At 38.1% G+C, this 12,513-nt stretch overlaps 1 protein-coding gene across 3 annotated transcripts in view; it reads right to left on the reverse strand.

Moving 5' to 3' along the window:
* DNAH8 (dynein axonemal heavy chain 8) overlaps positions 1-12,513 on the reverse strand; it is a 322,448-nt gene that overhangs the window by 114,514 nt on the left and 195,421 nt on the right. For all 3 annotated transcript variants that reach the window (XM_026448101.2, XM_026448099.2, XM_026448100.1), the window contains 6 exons: positions 11,037-11,263; positions 9,058-9,176; positions 6,689-6,792; positions 5,275-5,451; positions 3,188-3,355; positions 2,451-2,666 (listed from right to left, as the gene is read on the reverse strand). In XM_026448101.2, the coding sequence (XP_026303886.1) occupies positions 2,451-2,666; positions 3,188-3,355; positions 5,275-5,451; positions 6,689-6,792; positions 9,058-9,176; positions 11,037-11,263 (1,011 nt within the window). The remainder of the gene's footprint in view (positions 1-2,450; positions 2,667-3,187; positions 3,356-5,274; positions 5,452-6,688; positions 6,793-9,057; positions 9,177-11,036; positions 11,264-12,513) is intronic.

The following is a 12,513-nucleotide window of genomic DNA, read 5'->3' on the forward strand; positions in this document are numbered from 1 at the left end:
CAGCTACTCTGGAGGCTGAGGCAGGAGAATGGCGTAAACCCGGGAGGCGGAGCTTGCAGTGAGCTGAGATCCGGCCACTGCACTCAGCCTGGGCGACAGAGCCAGAGCAAGACTCCGTCTCAAAAAAAAAAAAAAAAAAAAAAAAAAATTTGCTTTATAATTATTTGAATCTTCACATCTAGAATTATGAGAATTTATCTTTCTATTTTCATTTGTTTTTATTTTCTTCTTGATTAGATTTTCCTGGAATATTTCTTACAGTTTTGTTTTTGTAAAGCATAGGTTCTTAGATTTGCTCATTAATGCTGGCCGGGAGCGGTGGTTCACGCCTGTAATCCCAGCATTTTGGGAGGCCGAGGCGGGCGGATCACGAGGTCAGGAGATCGAGACCATCCTGGCTAACATGGTGAAACCACATCTCTACTAAAAATACAAAAAAATTAGCTGGGCGTGGTGGTGGGCGCCTGTAGGCCTGGCTACTTGGGAGGCTGAGGCAGGAGCATGGCGTGAACCTGGGAGGCAGAGCTTGCAGTGAGCCGAGATCACACCACTGCACTCCAGCCTGGACGATAGAGCAAGATCCCATCTCAAAAAAAAAAAAAAAAAAAAAAAGACTTGCTCAATAATTCTGCTGCTTTTCTCTTCTAATTTTTAATGTTATTTTTATTGGCTCTATTCTGCTTTCCTTAAATTTCGTGTGTATGTATGCTTATGAGTGAGTATATACTTTAACTCTTAAGTGGAATGTTTAGTTTCTCTGATGCATGTAAGGGCTAAGAAATGTACCATTTTGGCCATATCACAGAAGCTTTGGTAACTCGCTTATTTTCATTATGTCCTAATTAGGAATGACTGACTTCATTTTAATGTAAACTTTCCAGTATTATTGCTTATAATCAGAGAATGAGACCCCAGGATTTTTTGCTTTCAGGAATTTAATCAAGGTCCTCTTTTACCATTGAATATAATTAATTCTTATAAATGTTTCTTGTACTCTAGAAATAATTTCTTATTCTTTGTTTATATTGAAGAAAGTTCAAAGTAGTTATTCAACCTGAAAAATAATATCATGCAAAATTTCTCTATAATTACTAATTTATACCTACTCAGGATTGCCTCTATAATTTACAGGGCCCAGTGCAAAATGAAAAATGTGGGGCCCCTTGTAAAAAAAATTATTAAGAATCTGAAGACGGCAACAGCAGAGCATTAACACAAGGCCCTGTGTGCACATCCAAGAAGCTTGCCCTATGCCTACCAGGGGTAGCCACAATCTCAAATTACAATATTATTTTTGTTAATTTGATAGCGTGTGCCACAATCTCAAGTTACAGTATTATATTTGTTAATTTCCACTGAAAATACTAATGGATTTGCTTTATATGATTTGGTGCTATTTTATTCATTGCATAACACATTATTTTAATTGTCTTCACTATGGATCATAATTTTTATCAACAAAGAATAGCTCTTTTCTGATACGTGTGTGTGTGTTGTTTTTTTCTTGAATTCTACATTTATTGTAAGATTTCTCCCTTGGTATCTTTTTGTTGGGGTGTGTTTTTTTTATATTCTTCCTATCATTTCTCTTTGTTGAAACTTTTTATTTTAAATTGATTTTCTATTTTTCTCGAAGTTCCTCATGCACAGGTTTTAAAGAGGCAGCCATTTCTCTAAGGCTTATTATGAAAAACAGTCACCCCCTGCCCACCGACTCATCATTATCCATTCCACAGAGCAACCACTTACAATACTTTTAGCTTTGTGGGGGTGGGGGATTGAGACAGGACCCTGGAGGCAGTGTGTATCTGAGTGACACATTTCACGAATCCTTGCTCTCCTAAGAATCTCTTTCTGTTCCCTCATACACGAAGACCAGCTTGCCCATTATTGAGTGCTTGGACCCCAGCATTTTCCTCCTCAAAACGCTGCATATGTGTTTTCATTATCTTCTAGTATTTAGGGTTGCAGGAAATCTGCAACATCTTGATTTGTCTTTTGTGAACAACCTTTTTAGGTTTTGTTTGCTTCTTAGATTGCATTTAAGGTTCTCCTCCTGTCTTGGAAATTTAAAACATTTCTAGTGTCAAGTCTAATTTTTATAAGTTTTGTTTGAAATACAGTCATCAAATTCAACCTCCAAACCTAATCTCCAAACTTCAAAGAAATGGCAAGTTTTTCTTCTTATGACAGCTTGATTATTATTCCCAAGAAACTCATTTCCTGTGTAAGTTAACACGGTGGTTTCAGTCACTTGCCTGCATTGTCAAGAAACATGTAACAGATATAAAAAGAAGGAGAAACTTTGAGAGGACACAGAGAAAAAAGACAAATTTGGTAACAGGGACATCTACCTTTATCTAAACTATGCATTTTCTTTTAATAGCAGTAATACTGATAATTGAATTTATGAAACATTGATTTACTGGGAGAAGGAAAGAAACTTTTACCTTCAGAGGCAACACTTCTCTATTGATGCCATAAAATATTGCCATAGCAAGTGTCCAAGACAGGAGACCAGCCACATTTCCACAGACTTTTTTGGCACTTTCAAAAGTATAATCATCCATATTAAAATATGGCTGTAGTAGCTCAACAGTCTCTTCATTTATAGTGTCCTTAGGGAACTGCTGAAGGCTCCACAGGAATCCTGTTGCACTCATCAACTGAAAAATAGTATTATAACCTGTAAGTTCTGGAAGAAAATAAATACTTTCTTCCTGAGTTAATATGTACTTCTAAATTGAATTTTCTCAAAGAAGTAACAGTTGATTTGCTCTAAATATACAAATTGAGACTATTGGCAGTAGCCAACCTAAATCTGTAAATCACAAATTGTCTTCTGGATTCCACGTGGAAAGAGTAAAGAAGAAAAGCTATGTAAGTTTTCTTTCTGGTAAGTGCATCTGAATGCCACCAACCACACAAGCCCCGTTTTGAAGATTGGGCTGGGTTGACACCAAGGCTGTGCCAATACTAGCCACCGGTTCTGGACAGATGTCATAAAAAGAAGGCATTCAGCTTTAAATCTATCTCCCTTTACATTTTATGTGATGCAGTTTAAGATAAACTTTTCAATACACAATGATCAATTATTGTCTGCCAGTTTGTCTGGTCTATATTGAGTGTCTTGGGCTGAGGATGCCTGATGCAGCTCATAGGATTGACAAAGATAGACTTGACTTACCTTTAATGACTCTCCCCATGATGGCTTGCAGCAAGGTTTTTCTGGATCCATAGTAACAGGGTCAATTTTCTTTTGAAATAGTAACAGAACACAGTCCATGATTCTCATAATAAGATGTGGTGGTTTTGCAAGTTTCCTGACTGTGGCAATATCATTTGGCTTGATAGTCTATATTTGGGATTAGGGATCAATATTTTGTTTGTTGAGTGGTATTAATAGCTACACAGAAATCTAATACTTTTAAATAATTAAGATAGAAAACTTTAAAGCATATTTTCTCTCCAGTTCCAAGATTTTTGCTTAGTGGCTCTTTCATTGTTATTTTGGTATTTCTGTTTGATTATTTGTATGTATTCTTTTTTTCCCTTTTGCTCCCAATGAATTGGTTTAAAATATCACTACCAGACATTGCCATCACAGACCTCTGTTAATAAGTCCCATTGATATGTAATGTTTAGATAACTTGCATCTTCAAAGCACAGGGTCTATATTAGGTGTGGATATTAAGAGGGGATACAAAGCCCTGAATATCAGAAACCTCACCTTCAGCCTTCATTTTGAGGGCTTCCCTGTCTATGGCGGGGGGAGGAATTAGAAGGAGACAAGAGAAGTTACTGTAATATATGGCTTATAAAAATATTTTTGAAAATTTCTATCCATTGGCTGGGTTTGGATTAAGACATTGCCTGACCATCAAGGCAAGAACTGGGAGACCATATGATCAATAACATGTTCTAAGACTCCTTTGGTTCGGTGATCTCTCCCTTTTGTACGTTATAGTAAGACCCATAAAGGAAGTAGGGGTGCAGAATGTGTCCTGGTCATTGTGAACATTTTATTAAATTATTATCATAGATTTATTTATTCATTTAACAATTGCAGGCATTCTCCCATATGAAACAAAACAAACAAAAATAGTCTTGTCCTCATAACCTCCTGAAAAATGGCAAAGAAAATACAATTAACCTACATAAGGATTTCTGCCATGACAGAAGCATGTGAGTGACAGGAAAACAAAGGAAGGCCTTGAAGAAGAACTGAAAACTTTCTAGGAGGAGTGAGGTCTGGGCCCAGATTTGAAGACTGACTCTAATTAGGGAATGAAAGTTAGGAAAAGCATTCCCGGCAGAGGTGGAGGCACGTTTAAAGGTAACAGACCCTGACCATCCTTTCAGAATCCTATACATTTTTCTGTATGACTGGATCGCATTGTGTGTAGGGACAAAATGACAAGATATACAAGTTCAAGAGATAGACAGGAGCCAGGTCATCAGCAGGAACAGAAGCACTAATATTTATTGAGCACTTTCTATGTACCTAGCATTTTGTATTAATTATTTTTAATGCTCACATTGATTCTTTAAGGATCAATGAGATATTATAATCCCCACAGATACCCAAGAAAGTTAAATAAATTTACTCCAGATCATATATACGTACATACATACATATATGTGTATTAGCATTGTGTACGTATATACACATGTGTATATAAGTGTGTATATATCCATATATATGTGCGTGTGTATATATACGTGTACGTATATACATGTGTGTATATGTGTGTATATATCCATATATGTGCATGTGTGTATGTGTATGTGTGTGTGTGTGTGTGTGTGTGTGTGTGTGTATTATACATAGAGGTTGAATGCAAGTCTGCCTGCCTCCAAAGCTGTGCACCTTTTGCCTCGCAGCTGTGGATGCCTAGCTCAGGACTTTATCCTAAGAGCAGTGGGAACCACAGGAAGATTTTAAAAGGGGGCATGACATAATCTGGAAGGGATGGTGGAGAAACTGAGCAGGCTCTCTGTGTAATCTGAATTTCTCATAGTTCAGGCCACTAACCACTAGCATTATTTCTCAGTTCTCGTGGAAGGCCAATTTGTGGGATGAAAATAATATAAAAGGTGAGGACCTGAAAAAAATTAAAACTTAGAAAACTGAATTGACACATTTGTTTCCAGACTCAGAGATTATCAATCACATTAAGAATTCAATTCAGTTTTCTGATGAGTTAATTTCGTGTAATGAAACACGATGCCTTCTAGGACTTGTGTTGGAAGGGGTAACAATGCACTGCTCACATTCAGGGCTGCTTCTGCTTCTTCCAATGCAGGTTTGGCTGCCTCGAGCTTGCTTTCAGCTTTTACTTTTTCACTATCAATTTCATCCACAATTTTTTGGGCTTTGTCTTTTACCTCCTGTACTTCGTTTTTAATTTTGGCTGAAGCCTGAGCGCTTACTGTGACTTCTGCTAATACCTGTTAAGTTGAGCAAACACATGAAAGCAAATAGAAACCTTTCAAGCAAAATTTATAGATTTGAATAGTGAGCAAATATTTATTCAACATAATATAAAACACGAATAAGAACAAATTTATTTTCTATCTAAATTGTCTATATTTTAAGGTGTATTAAAGTAAATCCCTTTGAGCAGTTCCTCGCAGTTCTCCATTTTCTAAGCTTTCCTTAGGCTTAGAATATATATAAATAAATATTTAAAGCTTTCAGAAGAAATAGTATTTTCACTCTACAAATTTGTAGAAAATTAAAACAATTCAAGAAAGTATCATAGAATAAGGGCAAAAACCTCTATTAAGCCTTGTATAATAACAATAGAAGTAGCTAATGTTTACTGAGTGCTTACCACATATGCCAGGACTATGCCAGTGCCTCCCCTATGTTAGTTCACTCATTTCAGTAACTGGCTAGGATCAAGACTGAAGTATTTATTCTTAACTGACTCTTGGTGACTAGAAGCTGAAAATCTGAGGCTAGAAGGCTGGATAATCGATTTTAAAAAGGCAGCACATAGGCCGGGCACCATGGCTCACACCTGTAATCCCAGCACTTTAGGAGGCCGAGGCAGGTAGATCACAAAGTCAAGAGAGCGAGACCATCCTGGCCAACATGGTGAAACCCGTCTCTACTAAAAATACAAAAATGAGGCAGGAGAATCGCTTGAACCTGGGAGGTGGAGGTTGCAGTGAGCTGAGATTGTGCCACTGCACTCCAGCCTGGACAACAGAGCAAGACTTCATCTAAAAAAAAAAAAAGAGAAAAACCAGCACACACATATACCTATCTCCTTGAGAGGAGTATGGATTTTTCCTCTTTCTTTTTTTAAAAAAAAAAGAAACTCCACCAACTCTTCCTCTTATTCTTTGCCCTCCTTGACACATATAAGTGAGATTTGGGCCATCCCAGAAACCTGGAACATACAGGCACCTTAAACAGAAGAACAAATATAACTCATAGTCAAGCAGAAATTTCATAAACAGATGAAAAAGAGTGAGAGAGACAAACAGAGTGAGAGAAGAAATAATAGTTTTAGGCCAAGTAGCAAAATTAATAGTTCTGATATACGCTGGTATAAGTTAAACAAAAATGTATAAACCATAGGTTTATACCCTGCTTGTTCTTTAATACCATTTTAAAATAATGCATTTTAATATGGAAAAATATTCCTCATCAGTGATAAAATAAATGCAAACTCACTTCATCTGCTTTTATGGAAGCCACTGCCAACTCCTTCTCCTTGACTGCAAGATCCTGAGACAGTTTAGCAACAGATTCACTTGCCTCCATTAGTTTATCAAGACCTTTACAAATACACACATATATACTTTTGCTGAGTATAGGTATATGCCTTCATCAAATATTTATTTAATATTTACTATTTATAAGGTACTGTACATGTAATATAACAAACACATAATTGTATTTGTAGACAAAAGCTTTAAAAACATACATATCTTAAGAGCAACAATATTGACTATATTTCTGAGTTTCAACAGGAAGGCAAAGAAAACAGCTCTGACTGAAGAATATCACATAGCTACATTTAAGGGAAGGTCACAATGTCCTATTGAATAAGATTAGTTCAGCCAAGATACTTATTTGACAAATTTATACTCTCTTTGGCTTTGTAAACAGTTTTTGCTATCATTTTTTGCCTTTGAATCATATTGCAGCTGAGGTGGCAAATGAGATAGAAAATACATTAACATTTTTGTGGTTCTCTTTGCTATAAAAATGAAAATAACTATGAAAATTTATGTAACAGACTTTGCAACTTTTAGCAGTGTAGAGAAAAAGAACTGGTTAACTGAATGGCTCATATTCCAATGGGTTCTAGGTAGTGGGATGTTGGTAAATATTTAAATCTGGGTCACTGGGAGAAGGGGAAGCCCTCATTTTATATTGTCCAATTTCTGTAGTGTAAACACTCTCACCAAGGCTGATTTCAAGCTACCAAAAGATTCTCAGTACCACACTGTTATGTAATATTCCTACCACACAGACAGAAGTAAATAACCTCAAGAACATTAATATAAGAAAGTAGAGTAGGCTGGGTGTGGTGGCTTACCCCTGTAATCCCAGCACTTTAGGAGGCCGAGGCGGGTGGATCACCTGAGGTCAGTTGGAAACCAGCCTGGCCAACATGGCAAAACCCTGTCTCTACTAAAAATACAAAATAAGCTGGGCGTGGTGGTGCATGCCTGTAATCCCAGCTACTTGGGAGGCTGAAGCAGGAGAATCACTTGAACCTGGGAGGCAGAGGTTGCAGTGAACAGAGATCACGCCATTGCACTCCAGCCTGGGCAACAGAGCAAAACTGTCTCAAAGGAAAAAAAAAGAGTAAAACTAAGAAGGGATGAGTTTGAGCATTTATTGCCTTTATTTTAAATCCAATTTGTTTAATTGTAAGTATACATGAGTTAATTTTTAATAAAAGTTCCTTTTAACGAGCAGATCACAAAATTCCTAAAAATTTAACATTGTGCTCTCAAAAGCCACTATGAGTTGGCTTCAGCACACTACTGATCTAAAGCATCATATAGGAAAGCTACAAGAAGATGAATCATGAGAAAATCGCAGAAGAAGTCTTCTTTCACAGTCTTCTCTCATCGCTATGACTTCACAGACCTTGGCGCTCAGTTATGCTATGTGACCGAGTGGTTTTTGTTTTGTTTTTTTCTTGAGACAGGGTCCCACTCTGTCACCTAGGCTGGAGTGTAGTGGTGCAATCTCAGCTCACTGCAGCCTTGACCTCCTGGGCTCAAGTGATCCTCCCACCTCAGCCTCCCAAGTAGCTGGGTATACAGGCATGCGCCACCACGATGCCTGACTAACTTTTATATTTTTGTAGAGACAGGGTTTCACCATGTTGCCCAGGCTGCTCTTGAACTCCTGGGCTCAAGTGATCCACTCGCCTATGGCCTCTCAAAGTACTGGAATTAGAGGTGAGAGCCACCACACCCAGCCCCTCAAGTTTTACTTAGAATTTGAAAAATAAGAACTAAGGTGCTTTAGATTGTTTTGGCCACATGCTTTCTGGACATATAATCTGTTCCAATGTTTACTTTTGCTAGTTATACTACATATACCAGACACTTGGAAAACTCTTGCTTAGGTACACAATCTCTTTTTGTTTTTATTTGTTTTTATTTCTATTTTGCCTTTTTCTTTATTAGCAATGTAGGGAACATTAACATGGCAATGTTTATACAAATCAAGGCAAATCAAAGTGAAACCAAAAACTGAAATTGTTGTTCATTCCCAAAAGCTGGCTTGTCCCCATCTGCCTGCCAGCAATGGCTCAGTGACTCAGCACAGGGGACCCAGAGTTGAAAGAGCCAGGAGAAATGGTTCTACAGAGAAAATGGGCCACTTCTGTTTAGATTTTCTTCTGTTCAGAGTTTCCTGACAGGTCAAAAAACCCTCAAGGGCATCCTTTAAAATTGTCTACTACTAACAAAGTGAGTATTTCATTTTCAAACAAAATGTCCACCAAACAAAATACTGAGATCCCTATCAAACAAACCCTATTTCCATTCCATCCCATTCCATTCCATTCCTCTTACCAATATTCATACGTTCAGCTTGTTCATTAATGAATTTCACCTTTTCAGCATAAATGTTTTTATAACCATTTATAAATGAGAGGTACGATTTGGGAGTCACATGTGCTCTTCGACGGTATCTGAAAGCAGAACATTAAAAGGACCATTTCAATCACTGTGGGTACACCCATAAAATGACACCTTTCCCAAGGGAAATCAGTGTGATCCTGTAGAGTGATTCACTAGCAGGAAGACAGGATTTGAGCATGGTTTCCCAGAGGTGAAGTGGAAAGAGGACTAAATCTGTCTGATGTTTTGACCCTGAGAGGGTCTTTGACTTCACCCTTAACTCCAACTCTGTTTCCTCATCTGGAAAACTAAGAAAAGAATATCTGCTCTACTTCTCCCAGAATTTTGTGAAGATCAAACAAAATTGCATACATTAACACCCTATGTGAAAGTTGGTGTCAACAGTGCAAAACTTTAAGGTTCTGGACAAATATTAGGGATACGTGGTTGAAATGAATTTGTGGTGTGATCCATTTTCATTCAAGTGATATTTGCTACAGTCTCTTCACTGCTGGATCAGCTGGGTGGGTTTACAGAAGCAAAAACCAATGTCTCCCCAGTTCACTGGATTGGCCTTGAAATCAAGGCAACCACACTTGATCCAAATGTCCACTTTATTGTGGGCTTTACTACAAAAGGTATAATTTTATACAGAAGAAGCTCAAGCGAAAAAAGAGCTCTTCACGTACTATAAAATTATTTAACCTTTTATATTAATTTAAACTTTTGTAGTTTTGAAGATTTTTAATGTTTTTAAGTTTTTTTTAAAGATCTTGGGCATATATGTGACTATCATTAAAGTGTTATAAAAATATTACATTCAGAATAAACTTCAACAACCTAAGAACATATAAAAAAATTGAAAAATATACCCAAATTTTCAAAGTAAAGAAACAGATTTTTGTAGCTGCACAAAGGTAAAAGTTTATCTCCACAGATGACATTAGCAGGAGGAATTCAAATAGAAAGAAAATCTTCTTAACAGTAAGAATTAATACACACTGATTCGCCAAGAGAATTTGGGAGATATTATCTGGAATTATTTAGAAGGGTGGTCTGGGAATGGTTTTAAGTAAAGAAAAAGGTATGGAATAAACAAACTTTTGTGAAGCAGGAACCTCAAAGAACAGGAATTTCAAAGCAGGAATTTCAAAGAACGGGCATGGAACTTCTCACCAACCTGTTGATAGCAAAGTCAACAAATAGAAACACAGAGGGGTTATAAGTCAGCCAGAGAGAATCAATGAAAGTGTCACCCGAACTCTCTATGCAGAAAAACAGGCATAGCCTTTCTGGGGATCCATGCTGGCCCATTTGTCAGTCTTATACAGTGACTGTCATGCTTTGTGGGGAAAAAAGCTGTGTTTTTGCATAGCTGACACCAGCTTTCACATAATGAACATGTCATTGCTGCTTTTAGTGAGTGGTTTTCCCGTAGTCAATTAATATTTTGTTTCATAGTTACCTGGCATAGAAACATTAGTAAGACTGAGTAGTGCAAATAGAAATTCTAAATACTCCCTCAACATAAGGCAATAAAGAAACATTAGAAACAGTGTACTTCTTTAATCAAAATAAATAATACATTTGAATAAGAAACTAATTTTAAACAGTGGTGATGAATTAGCTAAGTCATTTTCAAAACAAAATTAAGCAGATGAAATAAAGCAATTCATTAAGTATCTGTTACTTTGAGGTTTGGAGGATAAAAAGGTATTTAAGTGTGGACACTAGTTCGTTTTTAAATCTTGTTTCCTTGCCATCTCTTCATACATAATCACTAGAAAATCAAAGGAGGAAAGATCTAAAAATGCACCTAGGACCTCATGCTCATTCAATAGGAAGAGTCTTCTGCTGGATGTTACAATGCATTCCTCTTGGGAGTACTTGCTGTGGTTCCATAGCGATGCTGCTCATGTAATATCACTTACCTTTGGAAATAACTTTCACAGCTCTCTGAAACCATGTCATGAAACAGGCCCATTGTTTCTACAACTTGTCTTTTAATTTCACTAGAGCAGACAATATTATAGTCTGAAAGGAAGTAGGAGGCCACAGCAATCAGAGCCTCCCTCGGCCAGCGGCTAAACCAGTCCATAGTGCAACCTGATATCAAGCCAGGAAATTTCAAAGAACGGGCACGGAACTTCTCACCAACCTGTTGATAGCAAAGTCAACAAACATTAGAAACACGGAGGGGTTATAAGTCAGCCAGAGAGAGATTTCTGCAGTCTGACCCAACAGAGTGACATCACAAATTTGAAAATGAATCTTCTTGGGCTGCAATCATATATAAATTGAATGTTCCGATGAAGGGAGGAAATACACTCTACACTCTTCCCTGTCCTGGGACTACATCTACATTATTGCATTCAATTCTAGGAACTCTCTTTTAAGATGAAACTGATAAACTAGAACACTTTGAGAGAGAGGGCCAGGACAGCAAAAGGCATGAACACTGGGACAAGTGAGAACAGCTGCAGGAACAGATGTTTGGTCTAAAAAAGAAACAACTTAGTCAGCCTTGCAAAAACCTTCTCCAAACATCTGAAAAACTTTACATGGAAGAGGGATTGAGTTCATTGTATAGGGCAGAATTAGAATCAGAAAAGTACAGAGACAAAATTCTATTGGTTAGAAATAAGAGCCTTTTGGCAATTAGACTATCCAAGAATGAAGCAGGCTGCCTCATAAATTAGTGAGAGTCCCCAGAGCAGAGCTGTCAATAGAACTTTAAGTGATAATAAAAATGCTTTATATGGGCTGGGTGTGGTGGCTCACGCCTGTAATCCCAGCTCTTTGGGAGGCCGAGGTGGGTGGATCATGAGGTCAGGAGATCGAGACCATCCTGGCTAACACGGTGAAACCCTGTCTCTAATAAAAATACAAAAAATTAGCCGGGCGAGGTGGCAGGCGCCTGTAGTCCCAGCTACACAGGAGGCTGAGGCAGGAGAATGGCGTGAACCCGGGAGGCAGAGCTTGCAGTGAGTGGAGATTGCACCACTGCACTCCAGCCTGGGCAACAGAGCAAGACTCCGTCTCAAAAAAAAAAAAAAAATGCTTTATATATACGCTTTCCAGTGTGGTAGCTATTAGCCACACAGGACTACTAAGCACTAGGAATGGAGCAAAGCCAGACGTGGTGGCTCATGCCTGTAATCCCAGCACTTTGGGAGGCCCAGGCGGGTGAATCCCTTGAGTTCAGGAATTCCAGAACAGCCCGGGCAACATGGCAAAACCCCGTCTCTACAAAAAAATACAAAAATTAACTGGGCATGGTGGCACATGCTTGCAGTCCCAGCTACTTGGGAGTCTAAGGTGAGAGGATGGCTTGAGCCTGGGAGGTTGACGCTGCAGTGAGCTATGATCATGCCACTGCACTTCAGCCTAGGCAGCAGAGCAAGACCC

The sequence above is a fragment of the Piliocolobus tephrosceles genome, chromosome 5 (assembly GCF_002776525.5).
Source record: "Piliocolobus tephrosceles isolate RC106 chromosome 5, ASM277652v3, whole genome shotgun sequence".
Classification (NCBI taxonomy): Eukaryota; Metazoa; Chordata; class Mammalia; order Primates; family Cercopithecidae; genus Piliocolobus; species Piliocolobus tephrosceles.